At 36.4% G+C, this 26,781-nt stretch overlaps 1 protein-coding gene and 1 pseudogene across 9 annotated transcripts in view; both read right to left on the bottom strand.

Annotated features, from left to right (window-relative positions):
• Nucleotides 1-1,392: 1,392 nt before the first annotated feature.
• LOC121963366 (butyrophilin-like protein 2) lies at nt 1,393-22,048 on the bottom strand (annotated as a pseudogene). The gene is made up of 11 exons (XR_015775273.1): nt 21,909-22,048; nt 19,609-19,926; nt 18,645-18,905; nt 17,269-17,587; nt 16,297-16,557; nt 7,908-8,225; nt 6,942-7,202; nt 5,701-5,991; nt 3,730-3,818; nt 3,617-3,649; nt 1,393-2,780 (listed from the first exon to the last, which is right to left on the bottom strand). The product of XR_015775273.1 is annotated as a butyrophilin-like protein 2 (transcript).
• Nucleotides 1,393-26,781, bottom strand: part of LOC121965372 (CD276 antigen-like) — a 40,061-nt gene continuing 14,672 nt past the window's right edge. For 2 of the 8 annotated variants that reach the window (XR_015775275.1, XR_015775274.1), the window contains 2 exons: nt 25,915-26,025; nt 21,577-25,647 (listed from right to left, as the gene is read on the bottom strand). Coding sequence is in view for 6 of the 8 variants with exons in the window: in XM_088071616.1 (XP_087927742.1) it covers nt 26,284-26,403 (120 nt within the window). In the remaining 2 variants the exon portion in view is untranslated. Of the gene's footprint in view, nt 2,781-21,576; nt 26,404-26,781 lie in introns of those variants that run through there. The other 6 variants (XM_088071618.1, XM_088071620.1, XM_088071621.1 and 3 more) reach the window with 4 other exon arrangements.

Below are 26,781 nucleotides of genomic sequence, written 5' to 3'. Positions count from 1 at the left end.
TCTTAACAGCAGGAAAATGAAACGAAAACATCAATGCAGCGAGAATATTGATCCAAAAACATCAGATAGAAAAAGAAAACATTGACTTTTGCATTTAAACTTTAACTGCATTGTGATGTTTACACACTTTTCTTCAGTGAGGTTTTAAATGTGTTTTTTTTTTTAAATTTTACAGTCTGGTATTGATGTTTTTAAAAATTCCCACCTCCTCTGGGCTCTGCGTCTTTCCTCAGCTGTACTGTCATTCCTCACCTGTCCACCAGGTGTCCTCAGACTTTCTCCATCAGTCTGCTCACCTGAGTCTCGTTTCCGATCAGCACCGTCCTCTGCGGCCACATTGTCGGTGTTATTTCATGTTTTTTCTTCCCAGCCTCTAAAACCTAAAACCTGGAACCTGAATCTTTTCACAGTTCACCTGTCGATCATCCGTAACTTCAGTCTGGACTTAAACCCTCACAGGTGAGTTTATTATTTAATTATCTCCATATTCTGGCGTCTCTCAGTGTCACCTCCAACAGCATTTCCAAATTCTTTATCCACAGAGCAGCTTTTTATACTCTGTGCCATCACAAATTTGAGTTTTATCACTCTAATGTTTGGATTTTGGAGACTTTCTTGGACTTTATGAATAACAAATGAATCTCAGAAATGGACTTTCACATTAACTGAGCTTGTTGACCCTCTGAGACCTGGAGCGACATCACTTTTCCTGACACCCGTCAAGTGTTTCAACATTTGAGCCGTGAGCAGATTTCTTTGATTTCTTTCAAACTCTTTGGAAAAAAAGGCAGTGAGCAATTTGGTCATTATTGTTCTACAAATTGCAGGGAATTAATAGATTTAGAAAGTTATTTTTTTCATTATTATTTTGAAAAAAAAATAAAATATTACATGAAGTAAATTGTATAATTCCATAATATGGCAGTTTTACATTACTGTGCATTTAATTTCAGCATTTTAAAGGATTTTTTGAATGATTATTTCGCAGTTTTGAATAAAACTGGCATTTATTCGGTTTTCCATGACTTTTGTTTCTTCTGATATTTTTGTCATTTTAAAACATGATGGTCACAAAATGACATTGTAGAACCTTCGTGCTACACAACACAAAATTTTCAGTTATTTTATGTCTCATATATTTATCATAAATATATCATCATTATAATACACATTTATTGCTACTTGAATTTTTTTTTGTAACTTTGAGTTTATTGGGCAATGTTAAGTTTTTCCTAAGCTCGAAAACCAAGAACAAGATAGTTATAGTTTCACTTGCCCAATGAGAATAACACCTCAGTGAAAAACACACAAACAAAAAGGCAAAACAATTCAACTAAACAGCAACAACAAGAACACACCTACAGAAGGGACACACCTAAAACAGAAACGAAAAACAAAGAAAAAAAATTTATTTTTAAAAAAATGATAAAAAAACACGTACAATAAAAGCATAAAAACTGATTTAAAAAATGTAATTTTGTAATATTATTTTAAACATGTAATTGCAATTGTTCGGGTCATAGTAATTCTCTCTTTCTTCTTTTCTCCCTTTTTTTTTATAAAATAATTTTCTAAATCTACTAATGTCTTGCAGCTTGTGTAACACTTGAAAAATGCTTATGCACATTCTGACAACAAACAGTTTAACATACAGTATTATTTAAAAAAGTGCAGCAAAGGAAAACAAAATACAAAACATAAAATTAACCAGATTAAAACATGAAAAGTGTGAACAATAACATGTACACACATAAACATACAAATATAGATGCTAAAATGAGATTATTTTAAAATATTAAACCTGAAATTAAAGTAAAGAGTCTGTTACAGTGTGAAGATCAGGCTGTATTAAAAACATGTAAATAAAGACAGGCTTGTTTTTGTTCGTTAATCGTTATTAATCAGCAGCTACACTTCAGTGGTCGCTTTATAAGGCACATTTCTAAAAGCAACACTAAATTTCTTACATGAATAACACTTTTCTGAAGCTTACGTGTGTTTGTTCCTGTTAGACAGTAAAAGGTTATAATGCTGCTTTGTTCGTTAATGCAGTTGTAGTGGGAGGTGCGTTATGTTTCTCGTCACATTTCCTCAGAGAGTAAAGTTAAATCTTTTAATAGAGAACATCACATTTCACTTTTCACTCATAATACCGACTGAATACTGACTTCTGATGGAAAGTTTAAATAAAAAATGCATTTTAGAAATAGAGATATCAGACTTTTAATTTAGTGCATTCTACTTCTTTGGCGCCTACATTACCCACAATACTCTTGGGTCAGATACTGTAGCGCGTTATCGTAGTCGAGGCTGATCCTGGATCATGTGACGTAACTCGAGGACATTTTTCTCCCTGAGAAACTTTTCCCTCTGAAGACACTGACGGCTTTCTAAACACGTTTAACACATTAAAGAAAAAATTCAACCAAAAATTACAAAATAAAACCACAAAATGTCTTAATACTGTTCGATCGAAGTAATCCAAGTGCCCTGAAGCCCCGACGTGCCAAGTTGTTTTGAAAAACATCACTGGCGTCATGAGTTTAGCCTTGTTGTAGCTTTCTCTGAACTAGCAGCTACTATAAGGTTTAGTGGCAACGTGCACATTTTTGCGCATATTTGACTGATTGTCTGTTAGTGAATGTCCGGACGGGAGGTTTTCTCACTTTGATGAAACAAACACACTTCAGCGAGCTCAGTGTGATCTTGATGTTTCCGCAGCAGTGGACTGATAAACGTCAGGAGGAAGTGCAGTGTCAGACCGCTGCATTATCTCCTTCCTGCAGAAAAGATCACAATATACTGATAAATAAAATAAAGTAAAACTCAGAACCAACTTTAATTCATGTTTCAAAATATTGTTGTCAAGTAAACAAAAGGCCATTCTGCAACAAAAATGTAACGTGTCATGCAATAACTGTTGCCATGCCAACGGCCATTTAACCCTCCTGATATTGTTTCACAAAACGTTCCTGAGCCGATGGAGTAATATTCTTTATACAGTCATGTTGGTTTTAATGCAGTGCAGCCTGAGGGGTCAAAGGTCACGTCCATTGCGCGTTAGTTTTCGTCCTCGGCCCTTACGTGCAGAAATTTCTCCGGATTCTCCGAATCTTTTGTTCGTCTTACGGATTACAGACGGAGAAATCCTAAATTCCTTGTAAATGCACATTGAGAAACATAGTGAGAAACTGAAAATAATCTGACGGTTTCTCACAGAGTGATCGTCTCGACTTGTTAAAAACTTTTCCGAGCGGGCTTTTCACACTTAAAAAACAAACTTTAATCTGTTACTAATTAGTCTGTTTACCTGTGAAATATTCCCGGGATTTTTCCCAGTATTTTGTTGCTCCTGTCCAGGCACTGTCTTGAGCAATTTTCTTGCTTTTTTTTTTTTTGTTATTTTCAGGTAATTTTCATGTAACTCTTCACTAATTATTTGCTTATTTTTGGGCCATGTGTTAAGTTACTTATCATCTTTTTCCCTTGTTTTTGAAAGAAACTAAGCCAGTTTGCTCGGCTTTCAAAGGGTTAAATAAAGGATCTTAACACAGGAAATTAGTTATTGCTAAATAACCACAATATTTAGCAATAATTAGCATGCAGCATGACTTACATCTTCGGATGTCTTGTGAGGTCCTCTTTGTGACTGCGTGCAACAAAAATATCATCAGAACAAAATACACAAAAATACTAATTATCAGATGAAGGCAGGATGAGTTTTCTTACCTTTTTAAATTTCCTGTAAAACACAAAGCCGACCACGACCAACGCCACCAACACACCTACAGCGACGCCTGTAGCATGAGACGGACTCCCTGAAACGGAGAAAGACTGAGTGTTAAAGTAGAAAACTTTAGATTATTTATGTGTGTATATATACACAGACTTTTTTTCAACTCTTTTTGATATTATCTAATAATCTCCCCACAGCTATTAATCTTTTCTTTTCTTTTTCTCTTTTTTTGTTTTTTACTAGAAAATTACCTAAAAATAAGCAAAAAAGTAAAAAAAACTAAATAATAAAGAGATAACCATACTTTAAAATATTTAATTAGAGGAATTATAAATATAGATTTTTGGACTTTTTTTCCCTATTTTTTTCTCCCCACAAATATTTTTATTTATTATTATTTATTATATTTATTTTTTGCAGATTTCCAGACATTTCTTACCCAGTTGCTCATTGCTTTTTTTCTCATGTTTTCAAAAGCAATAAACAAGCACAGCACAACAAAACTGATATTAATCTAGTTTCTAAAGGGTTAAACTTAATACCCTTTTTCCACCAAAATTAGCAGGCGCATGCAGAGTTTTTTAGGAATGAGCACACCTGCTAAAACTCGGCTCCAGACTGCTTTCTGTGCACACAGCTCTGCAGCAGACGGCACTTCATTAAACAACAGTAGCTACTTCATTTACCTTTATAACTGCAGTTCATTTCATCATTTTGTATTTTTGTAGTTAACATTTAAAACTATCGAGATCTTGTGATATCGTCTTAGAATATTGTGATATTATGTTAAAGCCATTTCGCCTTATTTGGAATTGTACATTTCGAACATTTCTCTGTTGTTTCTGCACGTTTGCTTCGAATATTTAGTTTGTTCTTGATGCAGAAAAAAACAGAGTAACAGCAGAGTTGCTCTGAATTTAGCGCAGCTGCTTCCTTCCCCTTCATTTGACCAAAATACCACACAGACCAGCTTTTAACAGCCAATCCTCTGCAGATCGTTGCAACCACAAAAACTGACAAACTGCCTCTTGGAACGGTGGAGCAACATGTGCCAAAATATTACACCTGTAATTTCATGCTGTGACCTCTGACACCTGAGCAAACAGTTGTTGTTGTTTTTTTAATTTATTTTCTAATATTTAAAAAAGGGCAATGGGCTATTGGGCAAGAAATGTTTCACAAATTGAAAAAAAAAAAAAAGTAAAAGTTAACAGGAAAAGTAACTTAAATGAAAAAAAGAGGGAAAAAAGGGAAAGTAAGTTGAAAAACCAAATATTATAATTATTCTAATAAATATTTAATTTTATTTAATTTAATTTTTTAATTAATTTGTTTTTTCCGCATCTGGTTTCAAATAGTTAAACCAGTGATTTAGGCTGTAGTTAGACGTAGATAGTTGTGATGACAAACCTTAAATAATCTGAATCAAAAAGTAAAGAAAGCTAGTTATTCTAATTAAAAATTACTAATTAATTACACCTTTTAAATGATTTATTTTGGCTTTTTTCAGGTCATTTCTTTATTTTATTATTTTTGTTATTTTTTATGTTTCTACTTATATGTGTGCTAATTTTCAGGATTTTTTTTGTCTCGAGTTTAAAGGGTTAAACCAGTGATTTAGGCTAATATTTTAGATGACCGATATTATCAGAATTTGCTTTGACAAACCTGAACAAGGAGAGAAAATTGCAAAAAATTTACCACCAAAAAAGTCCAGAAAATGAGTTATTTTAATTAGTCTAATTACACCTTTTGAATTATATTTTTTAAGTTTTTTTTTCAGGTAATTTCCTTTTTTAAATATTTTTGTTATTTATTATGTTTTTACTTATATGTGTGCTAATTTTCAGGATTTTTTCCCCTCTCAAGTTTCAAAGGGTTAAACCAGATATTTTACGCTTATATTTCAAACGACGGATATTATCAGTATTTGCTTTGACAAACTTTCTTGAACTTGATCTCACCTCTCTCTATCTTCAGAGGAGTGTTGGTCACGTGCGTCTCCTCGTCATCGCTGCGCTCGCAGCTGTAAATCCCCTCGTGTTTGTCCGTTAAGTCCTTCAGTGTGAGGTCACCTGATTCAGACACGCTCTTCACCTGCTGCCTCCACTCCTCTGACGCCGTGTAGGGGACGTCGGCCCCGCTCCGGTGCAGGACGACCTGACTGTGGTTGAACCTCCAGACGAGGTTTTTTAGGGAAATGTTTGACGCAGAGCAGAGGATTGTTGTTTCACTGCTGGAGCCGCTGACGGACGCTGAAATGATAGAAAACTGTCAGTCTGCAGTAAATATGAAAAGCTTATCAACAAATTTCAGTGTAAATAGACATTTGAATGCAACATGCAGACCACAATCGGCCTGATGGGGGCGCCGCTGTAAATAAGGCTTAAAAATTCAATTTAGGAGAGGCCACGCCCCTCACACCTTTAATGAGATAAATATGAAATTCAACACAAAAATCCACTCAATGTACAAAAAAAGCTCAATTACACAGTTAAAGAGCGATTACAGCGTACCTGACTGGATTATCTGCTATTTTTAATATTTTGAATATACAGCTCCTCCATAGATCAGACTGCGAAAAAAAATTAGCTTTTTCTTATCATAAGTGATCAAAATCTTTGTTAGTTTATATTTATATCTAGCTATCTACCTACAGTATGTACGTATCTCTCTCTCTATATATACATATATATATACGCTCCAGCCTAATAACACAAATCAGACTTAAAGTCAGAATTTTTTACAAAGTTTGCAGGATATGTTATGTATGCATTGGCCAAAATTGGTGACAGTTTTTCCAAACGTCACAAAGCTTGGTTGATTTTTTTTATTTTTTATTTCGCTGTTGAAAAATGTTCAAAAAAACTTTCCGTAATCAACAAACAGGAAGCGACAGCGCTGCCAAAGCGGAGCGTGACCCAGCACAGATATGATGTGAGAGTCTGAACGACATAAAACCCGTTCGTTATCTTTAACGCTTTAATGTTTCTTAAACTGTAAATTATCTGGATCCACTGCAGCTTTCAGCTTTTCACGGCCCACGCTGGCTTTAACCTCAGAATCGCCGTTTGCTGCTTTTTTTCTGCAAGTTTCTGCAGGTTTCATATTGTGTTATTGCAGTGAGGGAAGAATCTGCATCACTAAGCAAAGGACAGGTACCAACATGACACCACAGATTAGACCGATTAGACGTTAAACTCACGTAGTTTCCTCAGAGTGGCTCTTCTCTTGTTTCTGCGAGTGCTGACGGTGCAGCTGTAGTCCACGTTAGTCTCTGAAACTATCAGAGAGCTGCTGATGTTGTAGAGCTGCTCTGCAGTCTGCTGGACTGTGGTTTTGGTCTGGAGGGTCTGGTTGGATGGAGGGTTTGTGGACCAGCTGAGTTCAGGTTCAGGGTAGACCCCCTCTGAGCTGCAGGTGATCCTGTTTTCTACCTGCTGAATACTAACTTCAGCAACTGGAGCTGCAAAGAAAGATTCATTTTCAAATAATTTTAGGGTAAAAATGTTTTCTTTTAACCCTTTATAACCTGAGCAAATTAGCTTGATTTCTTTGAAAAAAAAATATGGGGAAAGGATGATAAGCAGCTTAAAAAGAAATGGCCCCAAATTAGCAAGAAGTTTTAAAAAAGTTACAGGAAAATTACCTGAAAATAATTTTTTTTTTTAAATTATTATAATAATAATATAAAGGAAAGAAAAGTTTTATAAAGACATGGACTTTACCTCAAGGAGGTGATACAAAAAAAAAATTATAATAAGTAACATCCTTATTAAAAGTATTTAATTAATAATAAAAAATAATAATTTGTTTTTTGTCTGTAAACAAATTTAAATAAAATATTAAGATAATTATAAATATTTTTTTAAATAGTAGTTTAAATAGTTTTTATATATATATATATTTTTTTTTATTAATATCTAATATATCCCCGCAGCTATTTTGCAGATCTTTTTCCGTCACCTTTTACTAATTTTTTGCAGTCCATGAACATTTCTTGCCAAGTTGCTCATTTAGGTTTTTTCCACATTTTTGAAAAAAATCTAACAAGTTTGCTCACATTTGAAAAGTTTTAATGCTGCAGCACAAGAAAACCGATGCTGATCCAGGTGTTAAGGGTTAACTGAGATGGTAATAATCGTGCGTATTAACTGAGTGTTTCTCGTACCGTCCACTTTCAGGTTGATGAACGAGTCCTTGTTTGCTCCGGTGGTGCTGGTGGAGCACCTGTACCTGCTCTGGTCCTGAAGCTCCACCGCTGTCAGCCGCAGCGAGGCGTTTCCTCTGGAGATCTGGTCCTTGAACAGCGACGTCCTGTTTTTGAAGCGCTGGTCCTGGTGTGCCAGCTGGTCCTGGTTGCTGTAGTAGGAGAGGACAGGAGTTTGTCCTGCTTTCAGCTGGATCCAGTGGATGATCACCTCACCGTTGACCTGGAGGCTGCACGGTAAGATGCAACTCCCCATGAAAACACAGGACACCTCAACATCTGAGACAAAATGAAAAAGACGCTCATTTAGGTTCAGTTTGGGGAAAAATAGCAGTTAATCCGAGCGGGCTCTCAAAATATATGAGGTTACCAATAGAGGTCCCACTGAAAGACTTCAGCGGCTGACGGGCTTGATTCCACGAGCTTTGACGGTTATTTTGGGTTTTTTTTAAAGGGCTGTGTATGGTACCGGGTGCTTATTTGGTCGAGGTTGCGCTCGAGTTGAGCTCATGCTGTAAAGGTGCAGTTAAATCACTGAAGGCCGCTGACCGCTCAGAGAGAGCTTTAACTTACACAACAACGTGTCCCGGGTTTGTGCAGAAATCAACCATTTTAAAAAGTTAAGCCATCATCGAGAGCATCTGCATTTTTCCACGAATCACACAAACAAAATACTGGAAATCTGAAGAAACCAGAGCAGAAAAACTGAGCTAAATAATATTAACCTCCTCGTCAAACGCACATTATCTTTGTGCTTTTCAGCAAAAACACCAGCTTAACTTTTCCTGTAATTTTTCTGTCCTTGAACCAATAATCATGAGAAACACTTAAAGAGACACACGGGCGAGATTTCGGGTTTTCAACAATGCTAACTACAATAATGACAGCTGCAAGTATTTACAACAGTATTAATGGTGGAAGCAGGCAGGAAATGAGTAAGTAAAAAAGAGGGGAAAAAAAATAATAAATAAATAGAATAAAAAATAAAATAAAAAATAAAATTTAAATAAATAAATAAATAAAATTTAAATAAAATAGAATAAAGTAAATAAAAAAATAATAAATAAAAACATAAACAAACAAGCAGAAGAACCCCCCCAAAAAAAAAAAACAGACTGCATAAATACTTACCCAACATAACCTTGACATGGATAACATCCATATTTGTAACTGTTGTACGTGTGTGATTGTATAACAGTTGTGTGCTGTGTGTGTGTGTGTGTGAGGGTTTGTCATTGGATGTGGTTTGTAGTTGATATTTGTATTTTAGAATATAGAAAGAAACACTAACAAACACATATATATTGATATATTTATATATTTATATTATTTATTTATTATATATTTATATTATTTATCATTTATATTGATATATTTAATTATACATTATATTATATATTATATTGATATATTTAATTTTTTACTTTTTTTGTCTAAACAAGATCACGTGAGTGGGAGTCCCCTCTTTGTCTGGAGTAAGACTGGGTGTGAAACCTGGTTTTGGACATGAGTTTGCGTTTCAAAAGCTGTAAATTAGGAATGAGGATTAACTGTGTGGATCAATATGAGACAGTAAACAAAGTCTGTGGAGGGAATATAATGATGGAGGAGCGCCTCACTTACCTCCTCCGACAGCACTCCGCAGGACGGACAGTAAAATTACCATTAACCCCTTAATGCGGCTCATCCTGAGGTCCGTGCTGGATCACATCTGTCCAAAAACGATTCGTCCTGTTCGGTTTCACGTGATACCAAAAATGTCACGCTGGGAACCAGTCCAGACCTTTATGGTTCCCACTCTTTCTTAACGCCAAGTAAAAAAAACAAAAACAACAAACAAACCCACAGCTGATTTCTTTTCATGTTGTGCAGGAAAATGTTGTTAAAAACATCCCATAAAGTGACGAAGTATCCTGAGGAGCTCACGCGTGCCTCGCGTCCTCTGCACTGCGCAGCAAACTGCTCTCCGCCTTTTAACACGTGATTTTTTTAACTACGCAATGATGACGTCATCGTCTGTGCTCAAGTGAAAGTGAAAATATCTTCTCAAATTTGCAAAACCTCCGCGACCTGGAGAGACGTCCTGGAGGGACAGGACTGCTTCCTGCTTCAGCAAGCTTCATAGCAGCAGCCTGCCCCCTGTCTGTGTACATGTCTTCTGTTAAAATCCAAATCCTAATCTCTGGTTTTGTTTTTGTGCCTGACGCCTCGGGATTGCGTAACACAATTTACGTGCTTTTCATTCACTCATTTTTTCAGTTTTGTCTGTGTTGATGCATGTGTCCTAAATGTAGTCCAGATTGTGTATTTGAGTGTAATCAGTGAATTTGCAGCTCAGCTCCTACAATAAGTCTAAAATACACCGTGGAAACTAAATAGTTACATTCAGACTGTTCAGGTCCAAAAATGCTCCATTGAAACCCATTCAAACTGACATTTTTGATCCCACAGCCATCAGAGCAGAAAAACAGGACTTGTATTATTTCTGGGTGTCATTCTGGGCTTTTGACTCTGAATTTGTCATTTTGACTATTTTCCACCTGATGAGGTCATTTTGACCATATTTGGCTCATGGAGGGAATACATGCTATTTCCACTAGGTGACCAGCTGCTGATCACTGACATATCCCAGACTGTGGTAATCAAAAAATAATCAAATAAAATAAATGATAATCTACTTAGCATGCAGTATATTGAAAATTATTATTTTTTATTATATATATATATATATTATAAAAAACATAGTGGTATCACAATAATAACCTGGAATTTTAAGAATTAAAATTCTGAAAATTAATGAATATTTAATTTTTGTGATAAGGACTAAAATTAGTTGAAAAATGAACTCGGTGAAAGTAGAAAATCCTATTTATGGATGACATTTTTTAAAGCTTGAATTTGAAAAGCACATTTTGTGCTCAAAGCAGTGCCAGTGTGTGTAAAATTAAAGCGGGCCTAACGGTTACAACTTAACTGCAACCAAAAAAGTGCTTAAACGCCTCAGAATCAGTTATGCTTCAAAGGCACAGCATGTTAACAGGCCAAAAATAACAAGAACAAGCCAATCACATTGTCACCTTTAAAGCGTGCAGATCTGCATCTCCTGATGACTGTGCTGACCACGTCATTTGGTCTCAGTTTGATTTGAAGCGTCCTCACTGAGTATAAACGTCAAGAGACAGCGACAATCCCACACCCAACATTTATTTTCCGTCACAAAAAGAACAAGATATCATTTTGAAGCAGTTTTCTGCTCTGGATGTCATTTGGTAGTTTTCGCTTTAGTTTTATAGGCAGAACTTTTGCACAACAGCTGAGCAAATCTTCACAGCTCTGGTTCACTCTCAGCGCTCTCATGGTGTCGTCTCCTGAGAAAAACCCACTTCACGTGATTAACGGACACAGGTAGAGCTGGTGAACATAGTGGAGGCTACCGGACGGTTCCCCCAAACTATGGCAGGGCCGACACAGAGACATTCACATTCACGTCTTCGGGCTGTTTGGAGTCATGTCTTTGTGGCAGGAAGAACATGCAAACTCCGCACAGAAGGGCCCCTGCCTTTTTTCCATGTTTTTGGAAGAAAAAAAGACAGTTTGCTCAGGTTTTAAGTGTATTTTATTAGTGTTTTCCATTTTTATTTTCTTGCTTTTTATAAAATAATTTTCTAAATCTACTAATGTCTTGCAGCTTGTGAAACACTTAATACAAACACTTAATACTTAATACCAAGGTTCAAATGTTATTAAGTGATAGAGGTGTAGCACCCTCTGCAGGACACAAACTGCAAACAAAGATCGTTTCTAACGAAAAAAAACACCATCACACATACAGACACCATTAAATTTACAGTTAAAGTGTAATCAGTTTCAAAAAAATGCTAATGCACATTCTGACAACAGTTTAACATACAGCATTATTTACTCTGAATTTGTCATTTTGACTATTTTCCACCTGATGAGGTCATTTTGACCATATTTGGCTCATGGAGTCACATAATTACAATGGTGCATGAGGGACTTTATTAAAATATGTATATATGAATGTGTTATTATAATCATTGTTTTGTTTTGGAGCTTTTTTAATTAGCATTTGGGAGAAACTGGTTACATATGTCAGTGGGGCCCTAACAGAGACAGAATAGGATTATGCACAGTTTGAGAGGGAACTGTTTCTATTTATTTATTTATTTTTTTAGGCTTGGAGCCGCGTTAATGCAAAATGGGCAGCCTGTTGAATGTCAGCTGGTCTCTAATGGAAACGGAAAAAAGTTTACACACAACTTGAAAGGGAACTGTTGGCTATTAATAAAAAAAATGTTCTCATTTAATTAGAGTTTGGAAAAACCGGAGCACCCGGAGAAAACCATACGTTGCTACTTTGATACTTTCAGTCTATGTCACCTGGCTGCTGTGATTCTGGGTCAGGTGTTTCATTTAAACGACTTTCCTCACTAACTACGGAAAGAGCATAATTGGGGAAATACCTTGTCACAAAATCTGGGACACCTCTGTAAAATGAAGAGGAAGGAAGATTAATGACCCGCTCATATGGGACAACAGTGGGAGTGGGAGATGAAGAGGCTGCCACCATCCAATTATTGATTTCCATGCCAGCAGGTAATGATAACTGATTGGATTTGATTATATCAAAGGCAAACCAGACTAATGCTGACTAATGTTAATGTGACTGATGTTTAACGCGCGAGTTCTGTTTGTGCTTTTCACGCTTCGAACGTGACGAATGTAGTGACGTAATGAAACTTCAAAGGCGGAGTTCAGGAATGATATGACGTAATCAAACATGACGTCAGTGGCGTCCAAGACGTGCAAAATGGCGGCTGGGCCAATCGGAGAGATTCGGCGCTTAGCGGGAATAAATATTTTTTTAAACCCCCTCCAAAAAACACGGACTTTATCAAACGCAAACATTTGGGACTGTTGTCTCTTGCCTGTTTTGATTCAGAAGGGACCTTTTGAGCAACTTTTCTAATCTTTCAATCGTTTCAACGATGACAAGCTAACGTTAGCTTAGCTTATGCTAGCTAACACGGCACTTACGCTACCGTGAACTATGGCCGATAGGAGAATCGTTAACTTTTACAAGATCTCCGTTAAGAAATTGAGATCTTGTAAAAGTGGGAGATGTGGAGTCGTGTTACTGCTAATGACCTCATTTCCCGGTCCGGCGCCGTGTACACCTGTCACAGGTAAAACGGTTCTTCCTCTGTCCGACCAACAAGGTGATACCGCGAGACTGCCGGACAAAAACACGGACACCGTCCAGGATTTTACCGTTTGAGACCTGGAGCGACATTACGTTTCTTCCTGCTCTCAGAAACCTTTGAAATCTACCTGTATTTTTATCAACACACCTGCGCACGACCACAGCAGGCTGACGAAGACCACTGCGCTGAAACGCGTCGGTATTTTTACGACGTTTCTCTCCTGCTTCAAGTGTCCGTGATTAGAGGGCCTGAGACCCAAAAACCACTCCGTCCACGTCAAGGTAAGCCGGTTCTTTTTGGCTCCGTTTTTCTTACTTTTACAGATATTTAACCCTTTGAATCCCTTTGAATTTAACCCAAATCAGTGCGATTTGTTTAATTATTTTTAAAATATGTCAAGGGAAAAAGAAAAACTCAAGAAAAAATATATTTATTATCATCATAATCACATTTTTTCCAGAATTTTTAAGCACGTTTTAAAGGTCATTTTCTTCTTTCTTTCCCCCCTTTTTAATGTATATTTTTATTATTATTATTATTATTATTATTATTATTATTATTATTGTTATTATTTTAACTAATTAGCAGATTTTTTTCTATTAAAAAAAAGTTTTCTTGCTAATTTTGGGGTAATTTCTTCTGCCATTGCCTTAAGCCATTTTCAGATGGTCAAGCTGATGTTTTTTCAGCAGCGTTGGGATCATTTATTTAAAGGTGATGATCAGCTCTTGGTCAGACCAACAGGACTGAAAAATACCTGTAAACTTACAGTAAATGTGCGGGAGGAGCCATAGAGAGAAAAAAAATTGATAAAAGGAGGTCAAGTTTAACCAAATCCAGCTCTCTGGATGCTAATCCCAGACTCTAAATTCCTGTCTCCTGTCAAAGTTCATTCATTTGTATAAAATCGTCTGATGAACATCATGTGATATGGTTAAACCCTGCTTCATATGTCTTCAGTTATTTTTTTTTTTGTCAGCTGTTGTTAAAAGCTCAAACGTGCATATTGCTGTAAAGCAATATAAACTTAGAGCAAATATTACAGTGAAAGTTTGCTGTTAAAGTTAAATATTAGTTTGAGAAACTAGAACTTTTTCAGGAGAATCTCATTTAAAGTTTATACTGACTCATGCTGGCAGCTTCTTTCTCCTCGCTATGACATTAAATATTAATCAATAAATAAGAAACTAGGTTTACGGTTAATAAACAAATGAACAAAAAAACATAAAAGCATCCTTAGTTATTATATATGTAATGTTTAAAATCTGAAACAACCACACACACACACAAAACCCAACAACATACAAGACACAAAATCCAGAAATCACTTGTGTGATAATAAAAGAAAATAAAAATTCAGTGTCATTTCTATTTTTATGGCTGAAAAGTATTCACTGACCCCAAACTGCCTTCATTTTGACTTCTGAGCACCATAGTACACCTTTCACTCATAAATGACCACAAGCTGGCAGCAAAGCTGCATTAAAGTCTGTGACTGATAAGATATCCGACTTGTGCTTTTACAGGAAAACCAGAGCTGCCTTTTGCTCCAGCCCAACAGTCTGCGAGTCCACTTTTAGCTTTTACTTTTTCTCCACCGTTTAGCCTGAATGGAGCATCAGGACATGATGTAGGGCAGGAACAACATGCTTTACTTCTTGAGCTGGAGTCTCCAAAAAAATCCCTGCAGAGCCTCAAAGTCTTTGTCTTTGATAATCGGTCTTGATAAGGATGTTTGCCAAACGGCTCCAAAACGTTTGAATGCTTCCTCTTCAAGTTTAAGTGCAGTAAATAAATGCATCAGGTATAATTTGATCCTTCAATCCTCAGTGTAGACGTTTGATACTTCATTTTGCTCTTTTGTTTAAAGTAGCATTTTCTTTGTAATTCTACATAAATCTCTGTTTGTTCACATAATTTAACACAGTTATATTTTGTCAGCACCGTGGTGTGGTGACGCATGCCTTCTTCTTTGTCGTTCCCTAGTTGACGTCCTGTCTTTTAAATGATCTCATTTTGTTGTCTGCAAACAAAACGGAGTGAAATTTAGAGCTTAAACACATCAAGCCCAAAATAATCTCTAATTTACGTGTCTTGAGTATAAAATATCACAGCTGTGTTGACTTAAGTTCATCTTTTCAAGATGTTAAAGTAGATTTGAGCTCATGAATTGACTCATATAAAATCCAATACTATTGTTACATTAAGAAAATTTGACTTTGTTTCACCAGTCAATACACATTTACATTAATAAATGCATATATAATGATCTATAATAACTCAACTGGCATCACAGTGTTATCAATACAGCCAAACGTGTGCAAAGTAATTAATTATGTGCTTGGGCCCAAAACAACACACAAGTGCAGGTAAACTGACATTATTACCTCCACTTGTGTGAGCATCATCTAGTGTGCACACTATTTGAGTATCTGAAAATACCGTTGTAACAACTCATGAAATGTTGGTTATAGGGCACCATTGCATCTTTTTCAGAATAAAAGATGTACTTGCCTGTTGTTATAATTAAAGTATACCATGCCTCCAAGTACTGCAATGCCCAAAATGGGTCCAATCACTCCGCATACAATAGCTGGAACATTTGAACTGTCTGAAACAATATTTTTTTTTTTGGTTAAAGACAAAACAAAACAACGCTATTTCACACATGAACAAACATTTTTTGGACTTAGAAAATGGTCCACCAGAAAAAACCCTCACATGCCCTTCTGGGCTTCCGTAGATAATACATTACTAGAAAAATATTACCTTTTTGTCAATTTTTGATTCTATTATATCATATATATATATATATATATATTTATATTTATATGTATATATTTCCTTTTTCCTTTTTTTTTTTTTTTTTAATTTTTTTTTGTGTGCTAATTTTCAGGAAATTTAATGTTTCGGAAATTTAATAAGTTTTTATTTCATGCGGTTTGTTTTTTTTGTCATTTCTTATTTAGTTACTCAGTGCCTTTTCTGTTGGGTTTTTTTTGTGTTTCAAAGCTTTCAAAGGGGTAAACTAGTGATTTCATGTTATATCAGGTGACAGATACTATCAGTATTTGCTCTGAAAAACGTTAAAAACAAAGGAAGTGATTTATTTTAAAGACACTTACTTGGTTTAAACAAAGTGGCTCTTCTCTTGTTTATGCGAGTGCTGAAGGTGCAGCTGTAGTCCACGTTAGTCTCTGAAACTATCAGAGAGCTGCTGATGTTGTAGAGCTGCTCTGCAGTCTGCTGGACTCTGGTTTTGGTCTGGAGGGTCTGGTTGGATGGAGGGTTTGTGGACCAGCTGAGTTCAGGTTCGGGGTAGATCCCCTCTGAGCTGCAGGTGATCCTGTTTTCTACCTGCTGAATACTAACTTCACAAACTGGAGCTGCAAAGAAAGAGAATCACGATGCTATAACACAGATTTATTCACAAATAATTTTAGGGTAAAAATGTTTTCTTTTAACCCTTTATAACCTGAGCAAATTAGCTTGATTTCTTTGAAAAAAAAAATATGGGGAAAGGATGATAAGCAGCTTAAAAAGAAATGGCCCCAAATTAGCAAGAAATTTGCAAAACGTTACAGGAAAATTACCTGAAAATAAAAAAAAAAAATTATAATAATAATACAAAGGAAAGAAAAGTTTTATAAAGACATGGACTTTACCTCAAGGAGGTGATACAAAAAAAAATTATAATGAGTAATATTATTATTTAATTAATAATAAAAAATAATAATTTGGTTTTTTTGTCTGTAAACAAATTTAAATAAAATATTAAGATAATTATAAATATTTTTTTAAATAGTAGTTTAAATAGTTTTTTATATATATTTATTTTTTTATTAATATCTAATATATCCCCGCAGCTATTTTGCAGATCTTTTTCCGTCACCTTTTACTAATTGTTTGCAGTCCATGAACATTTCTTGCCAAGTTGCTCATTTAGGTTTTTTCCACATTTTTGAAAAAAATCTAACAAGTTTGCTCACATTTGAAAAGTTTTAATGCTGCAGCACAAGAAAACCGATGCTGATCCAGGCGTTAAGGGTTAACTGAGATGGTAATAATCGTGCGTATTAACTGAGTGTTTCTCGTACCGTCCACTCTCAGGTTGATGAACGAGTCTTTGTTTGCTCCGGTGGTGCTGGTGGAGCACCTGTACCTGCTCTGGTCCTGAAGCTCCACCGCTGTCAGCCGCAGCGGTATGCTTTCCTCTGGAGATCTGGTCCTTGAACAGCGACGTCCTGTTTTTGAAGCGCTGGTTCTGGTTTGCCAGCTGGTCCTGGTTGCTGTAGTAGGAGAGGACAGGAGTTTGTCCTGCTTTCAGCTGGATCCAGTGGATGATCACCTCACCGTTGACCTGGAGGCTGCACGGTAAGATGCAACTCCCCATGAAAACACAGGACACCTCAACATCTGAGACAAAATGAAAAAGACGCTCATTTAGGTTCAGTTTGGGGAAAAATAGCAGTTAATCCGAGCGGGCTCTCAAAATATATGAGGTTACCAATAGAGGTCCCACTGAAAGACTTCAGCGGCTGACGGGCTTGATTCCACGAGCTTTGACGGTTATTTTGGGTTTTTTTTAAAGGGCTGTGTATGGTACCGGGTGCTTATTTGGTCGAGGTTGCGCTCGAGTTGAGCTCATGCTGTAAAGGTGCAGTTAAATCACTGAAGGCCGCTGACCGCTCAGAGAGAGCTTTAACTTACACAACAACGTGTCCCGGGTTTGTGCAGAAATCAACCATTTTAAAAAGTTAAGCCATCATCGAGAGCATCTGCATTTTTCCACGAATCACACAAACAAAATACTGGAAATCTGAAGAAACCAGAGCAGAAAAACTGAGCTAAATAATATTAACCTCCTCACAAACGCACATTATCTTTGTGCTTTTCAGCAAAAACACCAGCTTAACTTTTCCTGTAATTTTTCTGTCCTTGAACCAATAATCATGAGAAACACTTAAAGAGACACACGGGCGAGATTTCGGGTTTTCAACAATGCTAACTACAATAATGACAGCTGCAAGTATTTACAACAGTATTAATGGTGGAAACAGGCAGGAAATGAGTAAGTTAAAAAAGAGGGGAAAAAAAATAATAAATAAATAGAATAAAAATAAAATAAAAATAATATATATATATATTATATATATATATATTTATATATATATTTATATTTATATTTATATGTATATATTTCCTTTTTCCTTTTTTTTTTTTTTAAATTTTTTGTGTGCTAATTTTCAGGAAATTTAATGTTTCGAAATTTAATAAGTTTTATTTCATGTGGTTTGTTTTTTGTCATTTCTTATTTAGTTACTCAGTGCCTTTTCTGTTGGGTTTTTTTGTGTTTCAAAGCTTTCAAAGGGTAAACTAGTGATTTCATGTTATATCAGGTGACAGATACTATCAGTATTTGATCTGAAAAACGTTAAAAACAAAGGAAGTGATTTATTTTAAAGACACTTACTTGGTTTAAACAAAGTGGCTGTCATCTTGTTTCTGCGAGTGCTGACGGTGCAGCTGTAGTCCACGTTAGTCTCTGAAACTATCAGAGAGCTGCTGATGTTGTAGAGCTGCTGTTTAGTCTGCTGGACTCTGGTTTTGGTCTGGAGGGTCTGGTTGGATGGAGGGTTTGTGGACCAGCTGAGTTCAGGTTCAGGGTAGACCCCCTCTGAGCTGCAGGTGATCCTGTTTTCTACCTGCTGAATGTTGACTTTACGGACTGGAGCTGCAAAGAAAGAGCATCACGATGCTATAACACAGATTTATTCACAAATAATTTTAGGGTAGAAATCTTTTAACCCTTTGTAACCTTAGCAAATTAGCTTGATTTCTTTGAAAAAAAAAATATGGGGAAAGGATGATAAGCAGCTTAAAAAGAAATGGCTCCAAATTAGCAAGAAATTTGCAAAACGTTACAGGAAAATTACCTGAAAATAAAAAAAAAAAATTATAATAATAATACAAAGGAAAGAAAAGTTTTATAAAGACATGGACTTTACCTCAAGGAGGTGATACAAAAAAAAAATTATAATGAGTAATATTATTATTTAATTAATAATAAAAAATAATATTTTTTTTTTGTCTGTAAACAAATTTAAATAAAATATTAAGATAATTATAAATATTTTTTAAATAGTAGTTTAAATAGTTTTTTATATATATTTATTTTTTTATTAATATCTAATATATCCCCGCAGCTATTTTGCAGATCTTTTTTCGTCACCTTTTACTAATTTTTTGCAGTCCATGAACATTTCTTGCCAAGTTGCTCATTTAGGTTTTTTCCACATTTTTGAAAAAAATCTAACAAGTTTGCTCACATTTGAAAAGTTTCAATGCTGCAGCACAAGAAAACCGATGCTGATCCAGGCGTTAAGGGTTAACTGAGATGGTAATAATCGTGCGTATTAACTGAGTGTTTCTCGTACCGTCCACTCTCAGGTTGATGTGCGAGTCCTTGTGTCCTCCGGTGGTGCTGGTGGAGCACCTGTACCTGCTCTGGTCCTGAAGCTCCACCGCTGTCAGCCGCAGCGAGGCGTTTCCTCTGGAGATCTGGTCCTTGAACAGCGACGTCCTGTTTTTGAAGCGCTGGTCCTGGTGTGCCAGCTGGTCCTGGTTGCTGTAGTAGAAGAGGACAGGAGTTTGTCCTGCTTTCAGCTGGATCCAGTGGATGATCACCTCACCGTTGACCTGGAGGCTGCACGGTAAGATGCAACTCTCCATGAAAACACAGGACACCTCAACATCTGAGACAAAATGAAAAAGACGCTCATTTAGGTTCAGTTTGGGGAAAAATAGCAGTTAATCCGAGCGGGCTCTCAAAATATATGAGGTTACCAATAGAGGTCCCACTGAAAGACTTCAGCGGCTGACGGGCTTGATTCCACGAGCTTTGACGGTTATTTTGGGGGTTTTCAAAGGGCTGTGTATGGTACCGGGTGCTTATTTGGTCGAGGTTGCGCTCGAGTTGAGCTCATGCTGTAAAGGTGCAGTTAAATCACTGAAGGCCGCTGACCGCTCAGAGAGAGCTTTAACTTACACAACAACGTGTCCCGGGTTTGTGCAGAAATCAACCATTTTAAAAAGTTAAGCCATCATCGAGAGCATCTGCATTTTTCCACGAATCACACAAACAAAATACTGGAAATCTGAAGAAACCAGAGCAGAAAAACTGAGCTAAATAATATTAACCTCCTCGTCAAACGCACATTATCTTTGTGCTTTTCAGCAAAAACACCAGCTTAACTTTTCCTGTAATTTTTCTGTCCTTGAACCAATAATCATGAGAAACACTTAAAGAGACACACGGGCGAGATTTCAGGTTTTCGGGAAGTGTCGACTGTGTGCTTCCCTTTGTCTGATTCATTAAGGATGTGATATTTTTGGTTAACTGGTTTCAGATCCAGTTCAAGGTCTTTCAAGGTCACAGACTATGATAAATGTCATCAAGTCCGTCCCCCGTCCTCCATCACCACCTGATACTCCGAAGACGAGGACGAGGGCCGACTGCAGCCAATCAATCGATATTTCGAGAAGGTGATTGGCTGCAATCTGCCGTCCCTCCAGGACCCCGCGGCAGGCTGAACAGATGGTAGCTGACCCCTCTGACCCTGGATATTTTTTTTTAAAAACTTTGCAGGAAAAACTCACATTACAAAATCAGTTTTTATTTTTTGATAAAATACTTAAAAGAAATACTGTGCATATTTTTAAAAAAATATTATTTTAGCTTTTTTTCATTTTTTAAAAAACATTTGCAGTACTTAAATTTATTATTTTCTCATACTTTGTTCATTGTTTTGCTCCAAAACACAGAGACAAATTCCTCATCTGTGAACATGGCAGTAAACCTCATTCTGAGCTTTTACATGTTTGCATTTTTCATGAGAAACATCATGGAAGCTGGTTTCAGGATTATATCTCACATGCAAAGTATGTTGTTTTTGTAGCTTCTGCAAATCAGCCAGAAAACAAAACCAAAACAGAGTTTTGGTTCTCTTTCTGCACATATAGAGCTTTTATTTTGTGCTGAGTTACAGGCTGAGGACTCAGTTGCAGGGCTGAATTGTGAATTAAATTTTCCTTTCTCCTTCTCGGCTTGAGGATTCGCCGTGTCCTCCAGTGGTGTCATTGTCTTTACAAATAGCCCCAGATCTATAGGTGTAAGAGTACACCTGTTGAGTACATCCGTGCTGTTCTTTATTTACCAGAGAAGAAAAAAACATCACGTTTCAAAAACATTCTTAATGTCTTTAAAAATTACCAAAAAACTAAATGAAAAGAAAAATCTGCATATATTTTAGACCAAAAAAATCTAAAGAAAAAAGGCAAAAGCTTAAAAAAAATCCTAAAAACTTTTCAAAAAATGTTTAAAAAAATAACCCATTAAGAGAAAATAATATTTATATATAGTATTTTTATTGCACTTTTTTACACGGTTTTGTTCCAAAAATGGTAAGAGTTAGTTTAAAAAAAACAACAAAAAACTGAGATAACACAAATAACATATTACTGCATGAAAATCAATTTTTGCGACTAATCATTGCCAAATCCAGCACTGTGATAGTCAACAACGACAAAAAAATAAGTAAAATGAAAAATGAAATCCATCACTCTGTGCATACATATTTTTTCTCATATTGATCCACACAGTTAATCCTCATTCCTAATTTACAGCTTTTAAACAGTCTGTAGAGGGAATATAATGATGGAGGAGCGCCTCACTTACCTCCTCCGACAGCACTCCGCAGGACGGACAGTAAAATTACCATTAACCCCTTAATGCGGCTCATCTTGAGGTCCGTGCTGGATCACATCTGTCCAAAAACGATTCGTCCTGTCCGGTTTCACGTGATACCAAAAATCTCACGCTGGGAACCAGTCCAGACCTTTATGGTTCCCACTCTTTCTTAACGCCAAGTAAAAAAAACAAAAACAACAAACAACAAACAAACCCACAGCTGATTTCTTCTCATGTTGTGCAGGAAAATGTTGTTAAAAACATCCCATAAAGCGACTGTATCCTGAGGAGCTCACGCGTGATTCACTTCCGCTGCAGACCACGGCTCAGCGAACTGTGAACGAGTGACTTTTACCACTGATTAATTTATTTATTTATTAGGATTAGAAAAAGTGCCTCGGTTTGGCTTAAATTAGTAGGTTTCTCCAAGACCGAGCTTTTTTACAGAAAGCACTGCACCTCCACCTAACGATGACGTCAAGTTTTGCTCCTCTAACACGTGATCACGGGACTATTTGTAAATCCAGAGTTTCGTTTCTCTCGTGGATGTATTAAGAGGAGTGCGCCACTCTGAAGCAAAATCTACACAGTGGCCGAAAGTGAAACTACAGCGTCACGTGATGCACACTGGCCCAGAGAGACTTTTCTCTATTTGTTAACATCGGGAAAGAGACCTCCTTAAATCACTGGATAATTTTGTTTGAGACATGTTGACAAGATTATGAATTTCTATTTCTCCAGACATAACATGAACGCGCACAGGACCCGCGGGTCTCTACCGCGTGAACGCGCATGCGAGTCTCTGACAGCACAGGCTTCGTACCGGCTGTAATAATGGATATTTTTGCTGTAATTAATCATTTTTTTAAATCACAATTCATCTTTTTTACCATTTTACATCACATCCATACGCTGCTGGCTGTAAAGCTGTAATATGGAGGTCTTACCGTGTCTGTCAGAGACCGTATATACGGTCTACGGTCTGTGTTCAAACTACCGGTTATTAATGAGCAGCGGAGCTCTAGAGACAGATACTGAAAGGTACTGAACGTAGTATTTACTTAAAGAGCTGTGTAATAAAACACGGGGCCGTATTACAAGGAACCGCTTTTTTTTGTCCACTGCTCAGGAAACTGCACTCAGCCTTTTTTTTAACACAGTGATTTTTTTTTTTTCAAAGAGAAATCGGCCCTTGGTTTGGGCTAGAATGAATAGATTTCTTCCATGGATGTATTTTAAGGAAGATTTCTCCACCCCAAAAATGCATTGTGGGAAAAAGCACGATGCGACTATCCCATGGATTTATTATGGACTATGAAATGATGACGTCATCGTCTGTGCTCAAGTGAAAGTGAAAACATCAAAAAAATATTCTCAAATTTGCAAAACCTCCGCGACCTGGAGAGACGTCCTGGAGGGACAGGACTGCTTCCTGCTTCAGCAAGCTTTATAGTAGCAGCCTGCCCCCTGTCTGTGTACATGTCTTCTGTTAAAATCCAAATCCTAATCTCTGGTTTTGTTTTTGTGCCTGACGCCTCGGGATTGCGTAACACAATTTACGTGCTTTTCATTCACTCATTTTTTCAGTTTTGTCTGTGTTGATGCATGTGTCCTAAATGTAGTCCAGATTGTGTATTTGAGTGTAATCAGTGAATTTGCAGCTCAGCTCCTACAATAAGTCTAAAATACACTGTGGAAACTAAATAGTTACATTCAGACTGTTCAGGTCCAAAAATGCTCCATTGAAACCCATTCAAACTGACATTTTTGATCCCACAGCCATCAGAGCAGAAAAACAGGACTTGTGTTATTTCTGGGTGTCATTCTGGGCTTTTGACTCTGAATTTGTCATTTTGACTATTTTCCACCTGATGAGGTCATTTTGACCATATTTGGCTCATGGAGGGAATACATGCTATTTCCACTAGGTGACCAGCTGCTGATCACTGACATATCCCAGACTGTGGTAATCAAAAAATAATCAAATAAAATAAATGATAATCTACTTAGCATGCAGTATATTGAAAATTATTATTTTTTATTATATATATATATATATTATAAAAAACATAGTGGTATCACAATAATAACCTGGAATTTTAAGAATTAAAATTCTGAAAATTAATGAATATTTAATTTTTGTGATAAGGACTAAAATTAGTTGAAAAATGAACTCGGTGAAAGTAGAAAATCCTATTTATGGATGACATTTTTTAAAGCTTGAATTTGAAAAGCACATTTTGTGCTCAAAGCAGTGCCAGTGTGTGTAAAATTAAAGCGGGCCTAACGGTTACAACTTAACTGCAACCAAAAAAGTGCTTAAACGCCTCAGAATCAGTTATGCTTCAAAGGCACAGCATGTTAACAGGCCAAAAATAACGAACAAGCCAATCACATTGTCACCTTTAAAGCGTGCAGATCTGCATCTCCTGATGACTGTGCTGACCACGTCATTTGGTCTCAGTTTGATTTGAAGCGTCCTCACTGAGTATAAACGTCAAGAGACAGCGACAATCCCACACCCAACATTTATTTTCCGTCACAAAAAGAACAAGATATCATTTTGAAGCAGTTTTCTGCTCTGGATGTCATTTGGTAGTTTTCGCTTTAGTTTTATAGGCAGAACTTTTGCACAACAGCTGAGCAAATCTTCACAGCTCTGGTTCACTCTCAGCGCTCTCATGGTGTCGTCTCCTGAGAAAAACCCACTTCACGTGATTAACGGACACAGGTAGAGCTGGTGAACATAGTGGAGGCTACCGGACGGCCTTTTTTCCATGTTTTTGGAAGAAAAAAAGACAGTTTGCTCAGGTTTTAAGTGTATTTTATTAATGTTTTCCATTTTTATTTTCCTTTTATTTTTTTATCAAAAATACATAGTCATTAAGTTAACATTTATTGCTACTTGAGAAAATAATTTTTGAAAGGTGTATAAAGTGATTAAAAAAAATGTAATTTTGTAATATTATTTTAAATATGTAATTGTGATTGTTCGGGTCATAGTAATTCTCTCTTTCTTCTTTCCTCCCTTGCTTTTTATAAAATAATTTTCTAAATCTACTAATGTCTTGCAGCTGGTGAAACACTTAATACTAAGTTGCTCGTTGCCTTTTTTCCATGTTTGCTGAAGAAATCATGTCAGTTTGCTGAAGGTTCAAATGTTATTAAGTGATGGAGGTGTAGCACCCTCTGCAGGACACAAACTACAGTTACAGTGCAATCAGTTTCAAAAAAATGCTTATGCACATTCTGACAACAAACAGTTTAACATACAGCATTATTTAAAAAAGTGCAGCAAAGGAAAACAATATACAAAACATAAAATTAACCAGATTAAAACATGAAAAGTATGAACAATGACAATAAACAATTTAAATCATCATCATCACAGAAAATATAGATGCTAAGATGAGATTATTTTAAAATATTAAACCTTAAAGTAATAAAACTTAAACTTCAGTGCCTCCTTTATAAGGCACATTGTAAAATCAACATTAATAAAAAAGTACTTTTTGAGGCCGCCCCATAAAAAAACAAAAGAGCACTTTAGAGAAAGAAATATCAGCATTTAATTTAGTGCATTCTTCTTTGGCGCCTACATTACCCACAATACTCTTGGGTCAGATACTGTAGCGTATTATCGTAGTCGAGGCTGATCCTGGATCATGTGACGTCACTCGAGGACATTTTTCAGCCTTCAGGCTCCTCTGAAGACACTGACGGCTTTCTAAACACATTAAAGAAAAAGTTCAACCAAAAATTACAAAACAAAACCACAAAATGTCTTAATACTGTTCGATCGAAGTAATCCAAGTGCCCTGAAGCCCCAACGTGCCAAGTTGTTTTGAAAAACATCACTGGCGTCATGAGTTTAGCCTTGTTGTAGTCTTCTCTGAACTAGCAGCTACTATAAGGTTTAGTGGCAACGTGCACATTTTTGCGCATATTTGACTGATTGTCTGTTAGTGAATGTCCGGACGGGAGGTTTTCTCACTTTGATGAAACAAACACACTTCAGCGAGCTCAGTGTGATCTTGATGTTTCCGCAGCAGTGGACTGATAAACGTCAGGAGGAAGTGCAGTGTCAGACCGCTGCATTAGCTTCCTGCAGAAAAGATCACAATATACTGATAAATAAAGCAAAGTAAAAACTCAGAACCAACTTTAATTCATGTTTCAAAATATTGTTGTCAAGTAAACAAAAGGCCAATCTGCAACAAAAATGTAACGTGTCATGCAATAACTGTTGCCATGCCAACGGCCATTTAACCTTCCTGATATTGTTTCACAAAACGTTCCTGAGCCGATGTAGTAATATTCTTTATACAGTCATGTTGGTTTTAATGCAGTGCAGCCTGAGGGGTCAAAGGTCACGTCCATTGCGCGTTAGTTTTCGTCCTCGGCCCTTACGTGCAGAAATTTCTCCGGATTCTCCGAATCTTTTGTTCGTCTTACGGATTATAGACGGAGAAATCCTAAATTCCTTGTAAATGCACATTGAGAAACATTGTGAGAAACTGAAAATAATCTGACGGTTTCTCACAGAGTGATCGTCTCGACTTGTTAAAAACTTTTCCGAGCGGGCTTTTCACACTTAAAAAACAAACTTTAATCTGTTACTAATTAGTCTGTTTACCTGTGAAATATTCCCGGGATTTTTCCCAGTATTTTGTTGCTCCTGTCCAGGCACTGTCTTGAGCAATTTTCTTGCTTTTTTTTTTTTTTCTTATTTTCAGGTAATTTTCATGTAACTTTTCACTAATTATTTGCTTATTTTTGGGCCATGTGTTAAGTTACTTATCATCTTTTTCCCTTGTTTTTGAAAGAAACTAAGCCAGTTTGCTCGGCTTTCAAAGGGTTA

This window comes from Plectropomus leopardus, chromosome 21, assembly GCF_026936395.1.
Source record: "Plectropomus leopardus strain MGB_pleo_1.0 chromosome 21, ASM2693639v1, whole genome shotgun sequence".
NCBI classification, from domain to species: domain Eukaryota; kingdom Metazoa; phylum Chordata; class Actinopteri; order Perciformes; family Serranidae; genus Plectropomus; species Plectropomus leopardus.
Note: the sequence above shows the minus strand (reverse complement) of the source record. Positions and strands in the feature narration are given on the sequence as shown.